At 34.9% G+C, this 20,725-nt stretch overlaps 1 protein-coding gene across 6 annotated transcripts in view; it reads left to right on the forward strand.

The window, feature by feature from the left end:
- Positions 1-20,725, forward strand: part of SPART (spartin) — a 42,485-nt gene that overhangs the window by 17,503 nt on the left and 4,257 nt on the right. For 4 of the 6 annotated variants that reach the window (XM_027835234.1, XM_027835232.1, XM_027835233.1 and 1 more), the window contains 5 exons: positions 111-272; positions 7,126-7,249; positions 16,145-16,339; positions 17,089-17,247; positions 17,336-17,426. In XM_027835234.1, coding sequence (XP_027691035.1) covers positions 111-272; positions 7,126-7,249; positions 16,145-16,339; positions 17,089-17,247; positions 17,336-17,426 — 731 coding nt within the window. Of the gene's footprint in view, positions 1-110; positions 273-7,125; positions 7,250-16,144; positions 16,340-17,088; positions 17,248-17,335; positions 17,427-19,035; positions 19,079-20,725 lie in introns of all 6 variants that reach the window. The other 2 variants (XM_027835237.1, XM_027835236.1) reach the window with 2 other exon arrangements.

Below are 20,725 nucleotides of genomic sequence, written 5' to 3' on the forward strand. Positions count from 1 at the left end.
TGCCTATTGTCTGTTACTTTTGACAAGTGTGGCACAATTTAATACTGCTCAAGGAAAGGACTGAAAAAATACATGCTAGTTCGTGGTAAGTTTGATCCTTTATTCTCTAGGCCAGCGGGAACAGGGAAAACAGAGAAGAAGTACAAATCCCTGGAGGAGTAAGAATACCATTTGTTCAATTGAAGGAACAGCCTAGCAAGAATTTGAGGAAATTGGTCCCTTGTGAACAGGGCATTAAGGATGGTGACCGGAAAGAAGGAAGTGGGACAAAAGTAAGTAAATTAAAGGAGTAGGATTGGTCTGCTATAGAAAAATTACCTAGAAAGAGGTGGTTACAAAATATGGACAAGTAGAAACATTTAATTAAAAGTTGAAAGGAAGAAACATAAAAAACAAGGTAATGGAAGTCCTGTGAATCCATCCCATAGGAGGACTGTGCCTTTGTAATCACTACTGGCTAATAGATTCTTATGGTAACTACTATAAGGCACACAAAATTTGGAGTAATATAGTCATAATTTCAGGAGAGAGAATATTACATTTATTTTTATGTTTTGCTTTTCCTGGTGTTCTAAAATAGATTGAGGGGAGGCATAAAGAATTATTTGAGGAATTTAGTCCTATTGCAGGGACACAAAGTAGTTTTCATTAATCTTTGACATTTTCATCTCCATTTAATAAAAAATAATTCACCTATAGTTATAAAATAATCACTGGTAATTAAAATGTCTAACATTTCTACTTTCATTTTAAATCTAGGTAAAGCAAAATAACAGTTTTAGGTAAGGCTCTGCATATTTATGAGAGAGGAACATGGTTTTTCAGACGTTTTGAAAGATTTTTTCCTTTAGTATTTCTTTGTTTAAAGAAATCACATTAATGTCTTAAACATATCTTGGTTCACAAGTAGAAGGATTGAGTCTTTACTGTATCCTTGACTCTTCATATCTCCTCATAAGACTATGTAGGTACATTGTTAGGCTGACAGCCTTGTAGGGATAGGAGAGATACTAATGCATACTGTGCTAGGGTGGGCATTCATTCAGACAGTGAGGACTGACTTGCTTCTGAATGCTTTGATTCAACTTTCTGAGGCTTTCCCTAAGATAAATATATTCCTTTTTTAGACATATGTTGGTTAGCAAAAGTTGCAAAACAAAAAAGGAAGGAGGGAGGCTTTTTCCTTCTCTTAATGGAGAGATAGTATACAGGAAGGTGAAAAAATTTAGTAGAATAAGAGAATCATTATGAATCATTTCCCTTTTTGATGCCTTAAACCTGTCTTCTCTACCATTTGAAACAAAATTTAATTTTCCTTTGCTTTACAGTTCTTGCCTGTCTTCTTTCTCTGAAAGGAATCTGACAATAAAATATTTGCTTTTAACAAAGAAAAACAAAGTAAAATGTTATTGCCAAATGGTAGAGACTTCTGGAGGGATCCCAGAGCTGGGGAAGAATTCAGGGAAACAGTAAAACCTTTTAATGATCCATTGTCATAGATTTTTATGGGAGGAGAGTTTGGAAGAATTCCTATTTTTACAAAGGAAAACAAAATAAATTTTTTTAAAGCTAGGTGCTTTTTCTTTTGTGTACCTGATAGATCTTATTTTCTTCTATAAAAAGATTTATAGATTAATACCTGCTTCTTTAGTTTAGCCATTTGTAGAACATTTTAGCTTTTAAAAAATGTAATTCCTATCTCTTATATCCACCTGCACCCCAGGGGCCTGCTATATTAGGATTATATTTTGGGTATTTTTTTTTTTTTCATTGCATTATATTTTGTTTCTTATTTTATAAGTATTATTGAAGGATGGGAACCAGATGTTTTAGACTGCTAGAAGACTGTATGTACACACATGTTTGAATTTTAATTGTTTATTTGCATATTTTTGTACTTGAGGTATGTATTATATAAAATGCCTTCAATGTGAGCATACATTGAAGTTGCATAAGGTTTGTTTACTATTTTGTGATGGCCAGGCTTTCTGGTGATACATTTATTGAATAAAAGAATAACAGGGAGGTTTTTGTTTTTTTGTAATCTCCCAAAGAAAACCAAAGAAAACAAAGCTTTTTTTGTTGCTGTGAGTTGTGGAAAAAAATAAATGAATGCAGGCTGCCAGTACACTATCACACAAAGCAGAAGATGATTTGCTTAAGTAATGGAGTGTGTGTGTGTGTGTGAGAGAGAGAGAGACAGAAAGCGGGGAGGAGAAGAAGAGGGGAGAGAGTGCAGCAGCTAATGTAGAAAGAACATAATATTAAATGAGGTGTTGTGTCTAGATTTTAAATTTAGGAAATTTTATGGGGAAGACTTTAAAGGATTAAGGGACCAAGTAATATGGATCAGTTTAAACTTTTCCAGCTCATAATTAACATGGTAGAAATATATCCTAAAGAAATAATACAAATATAAAAGAGCACTAGAGGCTGTATAACGGTGGATTGGACAGAGAACTGGCCTTGGAGTTAAGAAAATCTTACATCAGGTCCTGCCTCTGATACATACAGGTGACTCTGGGCAATTGCCTCGGCTTCTCAGTGCTATAGACAGTTGTCTAAGACTATAAAGGCACTAAACTGCATTGGTAGAGGGAGTATGAACTGATGCAGGATAAGTAAGCAAAACTAGGGGCACAATTTATAAAGTAACAACAATATTGTGAAGACAATCAACTCTGAAAGAATTAGCAACTTTGATCAATGCAATGACCAACCATAATTCCAAAAGACTCATAATGAAACATGCTACCTACCTCCAGATAGAGCTGATGGACTCAGAGTGCAGATAGAAGCATATCTTCTTTTTTGGATATTTGCATGATTATACATATTTGCAGCGGGTGTTGTTTTTCTTGCCTTCTCGATAAAGGGATGGAAGAGAGAGCAGAATTTAGTAAAAATGAGATAAAATTGGAAGAAATTTTTAAATCAGTTTAAAAAGAAGGAACCTAAGAAAGAAAAGAACATCAATTTTAAAAAATTTAAATTCACGGAAGTTCAGAAAAGGACATAAACAGGACAATTTTGTTACTAACTTGTTTAATATATTCTTTAAAAAAAACTTGTGCATAGAAAGGTCCTATTTAATATACAATTCTGTTTTTGTTCATCTTATCTATATAAGTGTTTGTATTTGATTAAATTCATCCCACATTTTTATGTATTGTAAAATATAAAAATAACTCACATTATATAACACCTGCAATATTTATTAAGTGTTTTCCTCATAACAGTCTTGGGAAGTAGGTAGTTTAAGTGATGTTTTTATTTTAACCAATGAGGAAAATGAAGGTAAAGGAACTTACTCGTTTAAGATAACTGTCAAAATCGGAAGAGGGTAGTAGAAAATACTGGATTTGTAGTGGGAAGATATGAGCTAAAATCCTACCTTTCTTCTTTACTATCTGTTTGACCCTGAACAAGTCACTTAACATCTCTTAGTCTGCCTTACCTTGTCTACAATGGGTATAATAATAGTTTCTGTACCTACATCAAAGGATTGCTATGAGGATAGCACTATATAAATGTAAATATGTTCATTACAATTATTTTTAATAAATGAGGTCTCTTGGCTACAAATTCACAATTTTCCATCATACCATGTTGATTCCTATTTATACATACATACACATAAATCTCTTCATAAATCTTTATTTCCAATGTTACAATCCATGTAAAATTGCAAGTGGAAGAATCCAACACCATTACAGTTTCCTAGAAGAGCTCTGTCCTTATTCAAAAGAATTTGACCTGTCCATCTACACATGAAGACTAAATGGATGAAGTTAATCTATTGCTCAGATTTCAGAATGCATGTGAATGAACATCCTATGTCCAGCATCATATATATCTGGGCCAGACAATATAGATAGACAGTGAAGTAGGTCCAGAGTTAAAAAAGAAGAGAACAATCTAGAAATTAACTGCAAAGCACTTTTACTGATCCCAGGTTGCCATAACTGCAAAGAATTGTCTTTTTAATTTAAAAAAAAAATTTTTTTTGGTGGTGTTGCTATATGGCCGCAAGATATGAGATGATATGACCTCCGGAGAACTCAAAATGAGCAAGGTGAGAAAGATGAGAAAAGTTCATGGTGGGTGTGAGCAAACTGCAATATACATGAAACATTCCAATAAAAAACAAAAGTGAAGGATGTCATTGAGGATTTGTATGACGGAAAGAGAAAATGAGCTGGTCACGTAGCAGTGATGACAGTTGCACAGCCAGAATGCTCCACTAGTTCCAACTTAATGTCAGGAGAAGGTGAAGGTGGACCCCTTGTGTTTGACTTTTGGGAAGAAAATGGATATGAGTCACACAGAATGGTCAGGCATTGGAGGAAGCCTCTGGACTGATGAGATCATAGATCCATTTGAGTATATGAGGATGGTGGGAAATAGGAAAAGTATTGCTTTGTGAAACAAGGGAAAACAGGTTCCCTAGAAAGCATGGTAGGAGGTCTAAATAAACAAGATCTCAAAAGATTTATATACGAAACTGGAAAGACAACAGTTAGATACTCAAACAGATTTGCTGTCATTTCTACAGTGAACTTTAGTACCATATGTAGTATATGAAGAAGTAAAAATGTCACTTGACAAGATGAAGTTACAGAGAATGTCTGAATATGACAAAATATTTACAAAAGAAATCTAAGCTAGAGGTGACCATTTTTGAAGGTACTCAGATTAATTTTTAATATATCAGGAATATTCCTAAGGAATAAAAAAATCAATGATTCCATTACCAAAAAAAAAAGGAAATTCACAAGATACCATCTTATGAGTTATGTTTTCTCATCTTTCTCAAGTCCTTAGGAGAAAAGTATATGTACATGTCAAGGTTGTTCTTGGTCAAAATACAAAAAGAACAAGGAGATTTTCACAGAGTTTATGGTAGCAGATTATATCTTCATAATGACACAATTAACTGAAAGGTACAGAATATACAAAATCTCACTGTTTATTGAATACAACAACATTTAGTTCAGTACTACAAAATAAAACTTTTATGGTTTTCATTCAATAAAATATCTACCATGTATATATTAATATAATAAAATATTCCTTGATGGTTGCAGCCACAGAAAATTTTTTCACTGATTCCCTCATGATCAGGCATGACTTAGAAGAAGAGATGTATACTTGTCAGAGGTGTTTGTACAGGACATCCACTATGATAGTGGTAGAGTCCCAATGGAATGGGGATTCCATATCCATGGTAATATTATCCACTTCAGTGGTTTTTAACCTTTTTTGGGTCATGGACCATTTTGTAGGTCTCCTGAAATTTTGGTTCCCATCTCAGAATAATAGTTTTAAATGCATAAAATATAAAATACATAAGATTTCAAAGGGAATCAGCTATGTTGAAATAGTTATCAAAACAAATTTTTTAGAGTTCATGGACTCCAAGTTAAAAAATCCCTGGTCTAGATTCATGTTCATGGATAATACTGTGTCAGTAAAATCGTCCTCCCTGCACAGAATTACAGAATTTGAAAGTGTGAACATACCTTACTGGCCTTCTAGTCCAATCCATATCATAGGGCCTCCTCCAAAGAGAGTTACCTAGGAATCCGTGTAGGAAAAATTAAGAAGAGTATTTTCGAGATTATGACATGATGAATAACTCATTGAGTCATCTGGCAGCACATGTACAATGGACAGGCAGTGAAGAATCACAATGAATTGGACCCCGAGCCAAGTAAGAGAATAATAGGTTGGAATAATTTTTGGAAAAGTGTGTATGACTTTGAGCCCTCCCAGAATGCTCCCAGAATACAAGCCCATCTTTGCAACATTATTCTTATACCCCACCTAGCTACTCCCCGCTTTTTTTATCTCCTTTTTATGTCTTACCTTCTCCCAGTAGACTGTGAGCTTCTTGAGAGCTGGGACTTTCTTTTGCCTTTCTTTGTATTTTCAGCACTTAGCACAGTATGTAACAGGTACTTCATAATATTTAGTGATTGTAGTACTCTGTGTATTCTTCATCTTTAAGTCTAAATGTGATACCTGTTCAAATATACTGCATTCATTTGAAGCAGGTGAATCAGGTTTTGTCATTATTATTAAATTAAACTTGTATGATTATTATTACTGTTATTACATTAAACTGGCTATCCTTTGACTCAGCAATACCATTACTAGGTCTGTTTCCAAAGATTTGAAAAGGACTTATATGTTCTAAAATATTTATAGCGGCTCTCTTTGTGATGCCAAGAACTGAAAAATGCAGGGATGCCCGTCAATTTGAGAATGACTGAACAAGTTGTGGCTTATGATTGTGATGGAATGCTACTGTGCTATAAGAAATGATGAGCTCAGTGATCTTAGAAAAACGTGAATAGACTTGAACAAAATAATGAGAAATGAAATGAGCAGAACCAAGAGAATGTAACAGCAATTTTAAGAACAACTTTGAGCGAATAAGCTATTTTGACTATTATAAATACCCAAATTAACTACAAAGGACATATGAAGGAAGACACTATCTGCATCCAGAGAAAGAACTAATAAATAGAAGTATGTGTGATTTTACATATGTATATATATTTGTGTCTAATAGTAGCCATCTGTAGGGTAGTGGGAGGGTAGGAAAAAAAATTTACGTGATAACTTTATTATATATTTAAAAGGAATAGCAAGTTACACGTAATAGATTTGCAATTTCATATGTAATAATCTTTTTAAAAATTATACTGTGTTATAGAAAGACTTGTTTTATTCCATAAATTAAAAATTAAATAAATAAAAATTTAAAAAATAATGCTGTTATGAATAGTTTTACATGAATGGAACTTTTTTCATTCAATGACATTTTAGTATATAACTCAAGTAGTAGGATAATTAAGACATAGTTTCCCAACTCATATTTTATTGCTTATCAAAAGAATTTTACCACTTTGCATCTCTGCCAATAGTATAATAGTGTTCCTGTTTTTCCATAGCCTGACAGCATTGATTTTAATATTTCTAATTATTGTTAAAAATATGTTGGTATAAGGTGGTATTTAGGAATTGCTTTTAATTTGCCTTACTCTGAATATTAGAGAACTTAAACAGTTTTTCTCATAATTAATTGTTTCGTTTCCTTAAATATTTTCTTATCTTTAGGCCACGGGTACTTCAAGTGAAGAAATTAATCTGAGTCAGGTTGTACCCTTCCAACCAGTTCCTGAAGAAAATGTGAGAGTGTTACCTGAATGGAGTGAGAAAGTATCTCAGAATATTTTATCAGGTACTAGGGATAATGCCATTTAAAAAAAAATTTAATTATCTTTTCTCAATCAGTTGGAAAAATGTGTGGGAGTGTCCAAGAAACATCGTTTTTGAATGACACCTGTCAGAAGCATAAAGCTTTCCTAATAGAACAATAAAGGGTTAATATACAAATATGTATCGATGTACAAAGTTCTAGCTAAACATTATTTTCTTATATTAAAGACCTCTCTTTTCACTTCAGTTTAATGTTCTTCTAAGCTTGTCTTGTTGGTAGACTCTCTAGCTTCCTTTGAATCTCAGCTTAATCACTGTTTCCTATTTGACACTAACCTTCCCACTTAGTACTTTCTCTCTACCCTTTCCTCTCCCCTAAAAATATTACCTTCTATTTACTTTGTTTATATTTTAAATGTACTTGTAAGTGTACATATTGTTTCCCTTGATCGAATATAAGAGAAGAAACCATTTTTTTAATCTTTGTATTCTCATTGCCTTACATATTACCTGGCTTACAGTAGATACTTAATATAATCTTGCTGGTTGATTGCTTCCAGTTGACCACAGGGAGTTGAGAGGTGGTATAAAGTAAAACCTTAGCAATCTATAGAAGAATCATCTGGAACCTTCAGCCTTTCCGAATTGTTAGGAGGTATTTCTCTATGCAGAGTCCAAATCTACCTCTCTGCAACTTTCAGTCAATGAATATTATTAAACACCTACTGTGAACCACATTAATTACTCTTTCTTCAAGACTCTGAGAATAAGCAAACAAATGTAATCCTTCTTCTTTGAGATAGCCTTTCAGATACTTATTTTTATAAGCGTAGAACAAAGAAGAGAAATCATATCATTGGTTAGCGTCACAGGGATGAAGGATCATTTTTGGTTATATCAAAGAAAGTGGGCATAGCCCCCACATGAGATCTAGACTGCCTCTCTCTGTCTCTAAGGAATGCTTTTGTGAATTTAATGGGTCCCAACTACAACCTGAAGTTACTGATAGGGACTCAGGTATACACTGGCATTTGGAGGTTTCTACAGATGGTACAAGGTCAGTGAATCCAGCTTCTCAAGGATAACACACAAACCTTGCAGGAAATGCTGATTTAATGTTTTATGAAAGTAATAAGAACAGAGGTTTTCTTTAACAGTCATTGTGAGGAACTTTAGGTCTTTGGTATCTATCTTTAAAGAGAAAAGAGACCAAACTTTTGCACACATGAGCTTCTTTACTCAGAAACAGAGAAGAGACTTTATAACTTTGTTACATAGAATACAGAATATAATTACAGAATAAAATCACGGAGAAAAATCAAATATAAAATACAGGATCAAGAAATAATTCTTTCAGTGTCCATTCTAAATTGTAATATCCAGAACTTAACACAATACTTCAGATCAGGTCTAACCAAGGAATAGTTCAGCAAATCTATCACTTCCTTCACATTTGACTCTGTGCCTCTGATAATCCAACCTGAAACTGAGTTAGCCTTTTTGGCTGCCTTATCACACTATTGACTCATTGAACTAGTAGTCTACTAAAACCTCTATATCTTTTTTTACTCTAACTTGTCTCGTCATACCTATCCCATTTTGCTCTTGTGAAGTTTTTGTTTTTAATATCAAATAGGTCAGTTTGACTTGAATGTAGAATAACTGGAGGAGAGTAATGTGCAGTGAGTCAGGAAAGGTTGGCTGGAGTCAGATTGTGAAGGGCTTTAAATGCCAAATTAGAGGAGTCTACGTTTTATCTCAGAAGTAGTAGGAAGCTACTATAGCTTCTTGAGAAAGAGAGTGACAGGGTCAGGGTTATGCTTTGGGAAGATTTTTTGGCAGATGCATAGAGGATGGATTGGAGAGGGGAGAAATTGGAATTAAAGAGACCAATTAGGAGGCTATGGTAGTAGTCTAAATGACAGCTGGTGAGGATCTGAACTAAGGTGGTGACTATGTGAATAGAGAGAAAGGAACAGAAGTGGGAGTTATTACGGAGATAAAATAACGAAAACTTAGTAGCTTTTGGATATAGGGAAGTGAAAAAGAAGAAAGAATTGAGTCTGATTCTAAGGTTTTGAATCTATCCACATTGTAAACTATAATTATTTGTTATATATATATCCCTTCTTCCTATTTTCTCTCACTGCCCTTCTCACCCTATTCCTGTCCTTCCTCTCTCCTCTCCTTTTCTTCTACTCACTGCCTTGCCCTCCTATTCCTTTACCTACCTCCTTCTCCAAGAATCCCTTCCTTATCCTCTCACTCTACCCTATCCCCTTACCCTCTTGTTTCTTTGTTTTTGTTTTTTTTTGTTTTTGTTTTTGTTTTTTTTAAGGCAATTGGGGTTAAGTGACTTGCCCAGGGTCACACAGCTAGTAAGTGTCAAGTGTTTGGTCTGAGGCTGGATTTGAACTCAGGTCCTCCTGACTTCAGGGCCGGTGCTCTATCCACTGTGCCACCTAGCTGCCCCTTACCCTCTTGTTTCTTTATGAATTTAGAAGACTCTCATACCCTTCTAGATTATCTATGTTCCCTCTTTAACACATTCCCAATGAGCGTAGAGTTTCAGCACTACCTGTCCTCCCCCTACTAGCTTCTTCTTTATTTTTTTCCTTTTTCTGCTTCATTTTTATGAAATAATTGCTCTTTTTTATCTTTCACTATACCGTTTTATTTTAAGACTCCGTCATACTCAGCTCAACTCAAGCCTTTCTTTAAGACTATCCAAATAAAAATGAGTCATAAAAGAACTTATAATATTTTCATATATAAAAAATAAACAATTTGACCTTGCTGTGTCCCTTATAATTGATCCTTAATGTTTACTTTATATTTGTCCTGAATATATTGTATATTGAATTTTCCCTTCAGCTCTGTTTTGTAACAAATACCTGAAAATCTCTCAGTTGGTTAAATACTCTTTTTTTAAAAATTCAGTATTATTCTTAACTTTTCTAGGTAAGTAAGCCTTGATTGTAACCCTAGCTCTTTTTACTCTAAAAATACAGTATTCTAGGACCTATGGTCCTTCAATGTAGTAGCTGCTAGGCCTTATTGTAACTCTACAATATTTAGATTTTTTTTCTTGTTGTTTCCAGTATTTTCTCCTTAACCTGGGAACTCTGAAATTTGGCTATGATGCTCCTATTATTCCTCCTGGATCTCTTTCAGGGGGTGATTGGTGGATTTTTTCTATTTCTGCTTTGCCTTCTTGTTCTAGAACTTTAGGGCAATTTTCCTTAATTCTTATAATAATATGAAGATTTTTTTTAATCATAATTTTCAGGCAGTCTAACTATTCTTATATTATTTCTCCTTGATGTGTTCTCTAGATCAGCTGTCTTTCTGATGAGATATTTCACATTCTTGTCTATTTTTTCATTCTTTTTATTTTGCTTTATTATTTCTTTGTGTTTTAGAACGTCATTAGCTTCCCTTTGCCCAGTTCTAGTTTTCAAGTAATTATTTTCTTCCTTAAGATTTTGATTCTCTGTTTTGAGTAGGTTGCTTTTCTTTTCATAATTTTCTTGGTTTTCTTGGACTGCTCCTTTTTTTTTTTTTTTCTGATTTTTCCTTGTTCTTTCTTATTTGATTTTTAAAGTCCTTTTTAAGTTCTTCCAGGAAATCCTTTTATGCTGGGACCATTTGATGTTTCTCATTGAAAAAGGAGTAGCTTTTTTAGCTCCATTATCTTCCTCTGAATATGAACCCAGATCTTCTCTATCCCCATAGTAACTATCTGTTGTTGGGTTCTTTCTCCTTGTTCATTTTTATTTTTTTGTTTTATTATTATTATTTTAGCAGCTATTAGTGTGATCTAGTTCAAGGTATGGGGTGTAATGCCCCAAGCCTCAGTTTCTCCTTACTGTTATTTTCTGATCTCTGTCCCAGGGCTAGAGCCCCTAGTCACAATGTCTGGCAAATGATCTTACTCTCTGCCGTCCCTCCAGGGGCTGCAAACCACAGCTGTCTTCTCTGCTCTGGAACTGAAACCAGGAGCTCTGCTCTCCTGCAAGTGCCACGAGGGTCCCCGCCCCTCTGCTGCTGCACTCACCAGGTGTGTGCTAGCTCCTTCTTTCCTTCCCCCTCCTCTCAGTTGGCCACTCAGCCCCAGAGGCATCTGGGTCAGCCCAGCTGTGCTAGCATTTGTGGAAGGCTTTTCAATCTCTTTTCAATCTCCTACTCAGCTCTCAGACCCCTGACCCTATCTGGGAGATGAAAGTTCCTATGGCTGAGGCTGCTTCTGAACTCCAGCTGCCCCCAGCGCTTGTTGCTGTTGATTCTGCAGAACTGGCCTGGAGGTATTTGTACTTCAGTCCTGCTGAATCTCTGCCCCTGGGGGTCAGGTCTTTCCTGAAGTATTTGCAAGTTGTCTTAGGCCAACTACTGCTTTACCCTGGGCTTTATTTCTGCTTCTCTGAGGTGACGTCCAGTCTTTTTTTGTGGAGGAAATTTGGAGAGCCAAAAGTGTTCTGACCTACTTTGTCATCTTCCCAGAATCATCTGGAGGCTTTTAATAAGTATTGATTTAGTGAATAGAACAGTTGCCCAGTAGGGCAACAAAATTCAAGACTTGAGGACATTTTGTAATTGAATTGGTTAATCATAGAGTCAAGATTGAGATGGGAAGAAAAGTAAGAGTAAGATGGGAGTAATGGACTGGGAGAACAATGAAGGAAAGAATGGCTGAAGTCCACAGTGAGGATCAGGAATAGTTTTGGAAGGAGGGGGCATAGAAAGATATGAATGTATAGAAAGTATACTGTTTTGTTGTTGTTCAGTCATTTCAGTCATGTCCTACTCTTCATGACCTCATTTGGAGTTTTCTTGGCAAAGATACTAAGTAGAGTGGTTCGCTATTTCCTTCTCCAGTTCATTTTACAGATGATGAAACTGAGGCAAACAGGACTAAGTGACTTGACCAAGGTGACCCAGCAAGTACATGTCTGAGGCTGGATTTCAACTCAGGAAGATGAGTTTTCCTGCCTCCAGGCCTGGCACTCTATCCAGAGCACCACCTAGCTGCCCATTAAATATACTCTTGGGATGTATAAAAAAAAAAAAAAGCTAGTTATGACTGTAGAACTTTATGATATTCCAGAGAATCTCTTTCTAGCTCAGTCTGTTACTGCAGCAGTTTTATTACATTAATGGCATTGGTCTGTTTCGGTGATGCTTCCTAACTTGTTGGCTCAGGTGTCAGTGAATTAAACCCTAATAGTCTGAAACAGCAAAAGGAAAGAGTGACTATTATTGCACTTGCCAGTGTTCTCAGAAAATACCTGGCCATTTGAAAATTGTTCTAGAGCTTTCAAATGTGTAGGGGTTTTTTCCTGTTTACAGAGAACAAGAGTGAATCATTCTTCTTACTATTCTTTCATCTTTCTTGTAGTAAGATGTCCTTTGATGCTTACAATTTTTAAAATATACCAAACCTATTTTATTAATAGATGGTGGTAGTACTTAGTCTATGAAGGCAGGGGTTGATTTGAGGGAAATTTTTGCTGTCTTCTGATTGTCCACTTGTTGATTCAGCCTATGCATCAGTGTTAGTCAAAGTGATGTTACAAAAGAGAATTCATTTGCAAATAGTTTCATCATGCATCTACTGTGTAAGACTTTTAATCTTACAACATAAAATTTTTACTCAAGCCTAGATTTATGTCAAAAAATTTTCAGGAAAGAAAAACCAGTTGCAACAAAAGCAACTTAGGATGATGATAAAAAAGTTATAAATGGAAGTTATCCCCCCTCAAATAGTTTGACACAAATTTCTAAATAGAAAAGAATATCCCATCATAGCCCATGAACAAATCTAGGTTGTGCCAACTTTTGTAACTTACCTGCCCTAAAAGGTAGTTCCCTGTGTGTATTATCTTTTAGTAATACAAAAACTATTGATCATGTTTTTGAGGGGTCCTGAGGAATCAAAGAATATCAGTAGCCACAGAAAAGAAGATTATTTTTCTAGAGGGCAAATAAACCACTTGTGAAAAGACTTTATTCACCTTTTATTTATTAATTAATTTTGTATGAAAGCTATTTAGGAGATAATACTCACCTTTCCTTCTTTCCTTCAAGGTAATCTGACATTAAGTACCTTTTCAAAATAACAGAATTCAGGACCATTGAGAAAGGATGGATTTCATTCAACCTCATGTTCCATACAATCTGTATCTGCCACACAGTAAAAGAGGCTGGGCAACAGTAGTGGGAAAAGTGTTGGATTTGGAGTCACGGTAGCTGGATTGGAATCCCAGCCCTGCCACTGTTATTTTTGTCACTTTGAGCAAGTCATGTCACCCCTGTGGGTCCCAAATTTCTTCATCTTTACAAAGAAGAGGTTGAACTACAGAACATTCTAGGGTCCCCCAAAAAAAATGTTTTTTTTTTGTTTGTGTTTTTTTGGCAATTGGGGTTAAGTGAGTTGCACAGGGTCACACAGCTAGTAAGTGTCAAGTGTTTGGTCAGAGGGCAGATTTGAACTTAGGTCCTCCTGACTCCAAGGCCAGTGCTCTATCCACTGGACCACCTAGCTGCCCCTAGTGTCAAGTTTTTTGATACTAAGCTGCCCCAGTGTCAAATTTTTTGATACTGTGATAATGATCTTAATGTATCATATAGATGTCATTTATTATTAATAACTAATACTTATAATAGTGGAATAAAAATTTAATTAAGGTGTGCTTTAGCCTGCTTAAGAAAACCAGAAAGTAAGTATATATTTTAGAAAAAGTTGCATTTTTTAAAGCTATTAAAAATTTGTGTTTATATGTAAAAGGTTAGTATTTACAGATTTGGAAACTTTTGCTATTTGTAATGACACATTGCATAAGAGTTCCAAAGATCTGAAGTTTTGCTTGTATTTAATAAATTAGACCTTAACTAAGTCAACCTACTCTTAGAAGTCAAAGAAACTGAATTCCAAAGTGACCAGAAGTAAAGTGATAGATTAATAGGGAGGACTCAGATAATTTTTTTTTTCTTTTCAACAAGTTGAGAATAAAGCTCCCCTTCTGAACTTCCTTCTGCTCTATTCTGTGCCTTTTAAAAATATTTCTTCAAACCTTTTCTTTTTTAATAACCGTCTCCCTCCTCCCTACAACTCTACCCCCAAACTATAAAACCCTCTTATAACAAATAACTAAGCAAAACAAAATCACACGTCGATCATATCCAAAAATGTGTGTCAAATTCTACTCCTGTTGTCCATAACCTCTCTCCTTGGAGGTGGAAACCCTAGTGTCTGACTTGAAGTCCGGAAGACAATACATATCCTGCCTAATACAGCTGTGTGAACTTGAGCAAGTCACTTAACTTCTTACTTTCAGTTTCTTCATTTAATGAGGAAACTGCACCTATCTCACAGGATTATTAAGATAATATGTCAAGTGCTTTGCAAACCTTAAAGCCCTATATACAAATGATAGCTATTATTATTTTCATATTCTGAGTCATACTTTTTAACAAAGAATAATAAAAAGGAAAAGTCAGAACAGCAGAACTAACCAAAGCATGTACTAAGTCTAAGAGTATATGTGGCATCCCACACCTGTAGCTTCCAAACTGCCAAAAAAGGAGGGAAGTATATTCTCCTGGTTCTTACTTGGGACCAAGTTGGGTCCCAAAACAATATTCAGTTTTGATTTATTTCCATAGCAACCCTTTCAGATCCATCTCTTCTCTGATACAATTTGCTCTCCGTTAAAAAAAACACTATCTCTTTTCCAGCTTTCCAGTTTGAAGATACTGAACTATACCTTATGGGAACAGATTTTCAAGGACAGTTTTGACAATATCAGATTTTTGCTTTGTAACTAACTTTAGAACCTAACCTCTCTGTAAGATACTATATTATAATCAGACATCAGCTATATAGTCATCTCTGGTTCTTTGGGAGGCAGATATAGTGTGAGATGTTAGGGTTTACTAATACTTAAATCCAAGGAACTTATTACAATAGATTAGTAGATCTGGGGGATAATATAACTGTGTTGGCAGCTTGTAAGGGATTAGGATTGTATATGTTCTTTTAACTCCTTCGTTGTGTGTAGTATGTTGTTTATATATCCTACAGGTATTTAAACCAAAACTATCCCAAAATACCAAAATAGATTTAATTGGATTATATTGACATGTAAAGATCTGTAAAAAATAGTAACATTTTTGGATCTGGAATAGGCCTTAGATATCATTAGTCCAACCTTCTCGAATTCTAGAGAAGCCAAGTAATTTGTTTCCAAGTCATGGGGCTGCTTAGATCCATTACTAGGGCTTATCCTTTTCATAAATATCTTGAGAATTAGATTATACATTTTCTAGAATAATAAATCCAAGGTTTCTCAACTCTTTATAAACCAAGTTTCCCCTTGTACCCAATACATTGTAACTGCTACTGTTGATTCTTCTGTCTGTCTTCAGTAAATAGTAGCCACCTGTGGCCTAAGTAGCCTCCTTTCATAGAATCCTATCCTATTCCAGGATAAATAATCAATCTAATTCTTTTGGGTCTTGGTAATAATATCTAAGGAACACTTTAAAAAAAACTTATTTTTAACCATAGTAGCAAGATATATCTAAGGACTATACTCTTCTAGTATTAATAAGCATGTGCTTTGCCAATAGGATTCTTTAGTTGAAAAAAAAATATCGGAAATTACTTGGTCTTAAATTCTAGAGGTATCAGGCTATCCTGACTCTGTCTTCTGAACTTTTCTGTTTTTCTTTTGACATGTGTTCCTTGTGAGTGGGTATTTTATCATTCTTTGTACTTGCATCCCTAGCATAGGTGCCTCACACATAGTGATTGGTTGATAAGTACTTGTTGGTTGATTGGTTGGTTTTATAAAGTAAGGCTTAAACGCATAGCTGGTATCCCAGTTACATACAATGTCTTTTCTTTTTCTTTGAAAAGGTGCATCCTGGGTGAGTTGGGGTTTGGTTAAAGGAGCTGAACTTACTGGAAAGGTAATCCAAAAAGGAGCCTCCAAACTTCGTGAACATATTGAGCCTGAAGAAAAGCCACTGGAAGTTAGTCCAACTGTGTCCAAGGGACTTCATATAGCAAAGCAGGCCACAGGAGGAGCAGTGAAAGTCAGTCAGTTCCTGGGTAACTATGTTATACTCTCTTTTTTCAGTTTTAGAAAAAAAAACCAGTTATTCAAAAGCATTTCTGCAGTGATTGACTTTATTAATGAACATTTGGGATGAAGCAGCTTTGTTGAGGAAATAGGAAATGTCAAATCTGTCACTTGAAAATATTTTCTGGTATTTGCTGTTTTAAGTGTATATAACTTTTGGTAGCTGAATAACTAAAATCCTCTAACCTAAATAGTTTTTTACTTCAACAAGAACTTTATAAAGTATTTATGTATAATACCCAGTGCCAGGTTCTGGGGATATGGACACAAAATGAAAAGTAGTCCCTGCTCTCAAGGAGTTTACGTTCTATTGGACTTACTTATTTTACTGAAATTCTAGTAAAAATTATTTTTGGAAGTTCATTGTGGCATTTTCTGATTTTTTTTTCATGTTTTATTTTTAAATAATTAAGCACAAATAAATATGTTATGTCATAGTGTGCTTGTTAATGTTTTGAAAACACTTAAACTCACTGGTTCACTATAGCAATAAAAATGAGAATGATTGTTTTTAAACAAAACTATAAAGGTGCATTAAAGAAGCAGGGTTATAAATATTAATAGACTCCCCAAAAGTTTCAAACCATACAGTGGACATTATAACCACTGTGCTCATCTGTACCTTTTATTTTCAAATAGGAAGGCTAGTCATGTATAATTGCTTAATTTTAAAATCTTTAACATGATTTCTAAATATTTATTTTTGTACACATATTAGTGGAAGGAGTATGTTCCATAGCAAACTGTGTTGGAAGAGAATTAGCCCCACATGTCAAGAAGCATGGAGGCAAACTTGTTCCAGAATCTCTTAAAAAAGACAAAGATGGGAAATCCCCTTTGGAAGGTGCCATGGTTGTAGCAGCAAGTAGTCTTCAAGGTAACAGAAAGATTCAGGTATATTTAAACTAGGAAAGCAGTCTGTTTAGTTGTGGCTAATTAAGCTTATTTAAAAATAATTCTTTCAGGGTTTTCAACTGTATGGCAAGGAATGGAATGTGCAGCTAAATGCATAGTTAAAAAAGTTACTTCAGAAACTGTACATACAGTTCAACACAAGTAAGTCTGATTTTTATTTTTATTTTTAACAACAGAAACACTTGGTTAACTTCTTATATCATTTATAATAATCTTGAATTAAAGCAACTGTCTGGCTATTTTTAAGTATTGGGGTCAGAATTTTATTTTCTACTGGTATAAGGTTGTTTTGTTTTGTTTTTTTCAAGCAATGGGGAGGCAATAACTTATTTATGATGAAAAAAACTGTGTAAACACAATTGTGTCACTTAATTTTTATGGGCCTTAGTTTCTTCATCTACAACATGAGCAGATTGGACTAGGTGATCTCTAAGATCCTTCCAGCCTTATCATTCTGTGGTTTGAATATCTTTAACTTTACCTGTGTGAATTACATGTAAAACTAGCCTCACATAATGTTGCCCTGATCATTGTCATTTTGCAGTAATAGCTATCATTATAGTATATTGTAACCAAACCCCACCATAAAATTGTTTTGGCAAATTGCCTGAGAAACAGATTTGATCATCTAAATCAGTAGTTCCCAACCAGAGCAATTTTAAGTTAAGGAAGGGGGTGCTACCAACATATACGTTGTCAAAATAAGACAAGTGTAACCATGTCATCCACACCATCACCCCATTTCCTTCTACACCCCCTCCATCTCCCTGAACCTTCAATGACTTCCTCTTACCACTAGCATAAAATATAAACCCCTCCATTGGGCATTTAAAGGCCACCACGATCTGGTTTCTGCTTGTTTCATCTCACTACTCTTCATGTGCTGTGTTACAATCCAGCTGTCCTAATTGCTGTTACCTGTATTTAGTACAACATCTCCTACCTCCATGCCTTTGCATAGGCTTAACTCCTCTGCATGGAATGCACCCCTTCCTCACCTCCTGCTCTCACAATTTGTAGCTTTCTCCCAGGCTCAGTTTATGTACCTTCTTCTACAGGTAGCTTTTCCTGATCCTCTTTTCTTCTTTTTATTTTTGACAGCGCTATTGCTAGCTCATTTCTCTACCCTAAACCCTGTACCACCATCACCACAACCCCATGAAAAAATAAAAACATAATCGGAAGTAGCTCTTCATAAAACTGCACTAATTGTATGTGTTATATGGATAATATGGAAATGTTTTGCATGACTCCACATGTATAATAGGTATCATATTGCTTGTCTTTTCAACGGGTGGGAGACGAACCAGGGGGAGGGAAAGAATTTGGAGCTCAAGATAAAAAAAATGAACATTTTAAAAATTGCATATGCATTATACCTCTAAAAAAGAGAAAAATACATAAAGTGTAGGCTTTTTTTTAATCTGATTGCCAGTGTTCTACTCAGCTAACAAACAAGATTATCTTTTATTTTTTTGACAAAAATATGACTGAAAAAGTCACCTATGTTAAAGGAAACTTTCTGTGATTTTACAGTTTTGATTATGGTATTGGACTATATTTGACTTATACAGGTTTATGATGTTATGATTATTATGTTAATCATTTCAGCTATTTTTGTTTTTTTTTACCTATTGTCTAGTATACTCAATTGTATTATAATGATGATTATTGTAACAGTTTTTCAGAGAATAATATTGAATGACTAGTTTACTTTCTCAGTTACGGTGATATTTTTGTCTTATTTTAGATATAGGAACTTGAAGATCTACAGCAACCATGAAAAGCAATAAGTAACTTAAATCTGACACAGTTAATTGTAGTACAATATCTGTCAAATAATTCACCTCAGTCTTTTGCACAGCTTCTAAATTTCTCTGTCAGGCTTCTTTTTTCCACTTAAATTCTTCAAAGAGATGCAGCCAGGCCATTTTTTTCCACTCAGTAAGATTTCATGGTAGCAAAATACATTTTTATGAAGTGTAAGTTTAATGAAAAAATACCTTTCTGTAGGAAGTATAGCGTTGTTTGATTGATTAATAAATTAATTAAGATTCTCCTTAAATTTTCATTGGATTCTCCTTAAATTTTGATTGGATTTTGTCTGAGCTGCTGTGGTATGACCAGGATGATAAGTGTTCTGGAATCCATGCTATATGAGAATCAGATGAAGGAACAGGTAAGGAGAAGACTCAGGGAGCAGATGTGATAGATGTCTTGTCTTCAGGTATCTGAAGGGCTGACTTGTGGAAGTTGTTCTGTTGGCCCTAGAAGCCAGAACAAGGAGCAACAGGTAGAAGTTTCAGAGAAACATATTTTAGCTTAATGTAAGAAAAAAAAAATCTTAATAATTAGAGCTGTTCCAGAGTAGAACAGGCTACATTGGGTGTTATCGAATTCTCCATCACTACAAATCTTTAAGCTGGGATGTCATAGAATGGATACGTTTACAAGATAATGGACTAAACTAAATTGCCTCTGAGATTCTGTAATATTTTTATAGTGCTATCTTTATTACAAGCATATGGTCATAAGAGTAATGCCATATTAATGGAGAAAGATGTGTTTAAATTATAGAATTCAGGGGGCCACTAGGTGGTACAGTGGATAGAGCACCAGCCCTGAAGTCAGGAGGACCTGTGTTGAAATCCGGCCTCAGATCAAACACTTGACATTTACTAGCTGTGTGATCCTGGGCAAGTCACTTAACCCTAATTGCCTAAAAAAAATAAAATAAATTATAGAATTCATTGAATTAACAATATTCAGATACATCTTTGCTGTTGGAGAGACCTTCAAATACTCTACCTATTACACAGTGATATTGCACAGTTTATGATAACCACTTTGTCAGATAAGTAGACTGAATCGCCTTTGGTAAATTGGCAAGTTCTAGCTGGGGAAACAAGAGTCAACCCCTATTATCACCATATTATAGACTAGGGAGTCTTTATAGTTAACTGCATACTTCCTATTTTCCACCTACTCTTTAGTATTCTGAATTCAGTTCAACAGATTTCTTTCTGAGCCCGAAGACACTCTGTCAATATTTGTAAGGGATGGAGAAGCTGTGTCCAGCTCAAGGAAGGTCCCTAGTCATCTAGACTCAGACAGTGTAGCACTTAGAAGTATCTTTGAAGAAAGAAGAAGACAGGAAACTGGAGAAGCATAGGATCTTAAAGTTGGAAAGAACCTTAGAGGTATTCTAGTCCAGTCTTCTATTAATGCTGGAATCCTAGTTAGTCATGTAATCTCTGCTAGAACATTTATAATGACAACGAACTCTGACTTTGAGGCAGCATGCTTTACTGTTTTAATGAGTGCATTGTTAGAAAGTTCTTTCCTTTGTGTAGTCCCATATTCTGCCTCTTAGTGTTTTGTCTTCCGGAGCCATATAGAATATATCCTTCTTCCACATGAGTCTTTTATGTTTGAAGGCA

Source organism: Vombatus ursinus, unplaced genomic scaffold (assembly GCF_900497805.2).
Source record: "Vombatus ursinus unplaced genomic scaffold, bare-nosed wombat genome assembly UNPS02014813.1, whole genome shotgun sequence".
NCBI lineage: Eukaryota > Metazoa > Chordata > Mammalia > Diprotodontia > Vombatidae > Vombatus > Vombatus ursinus.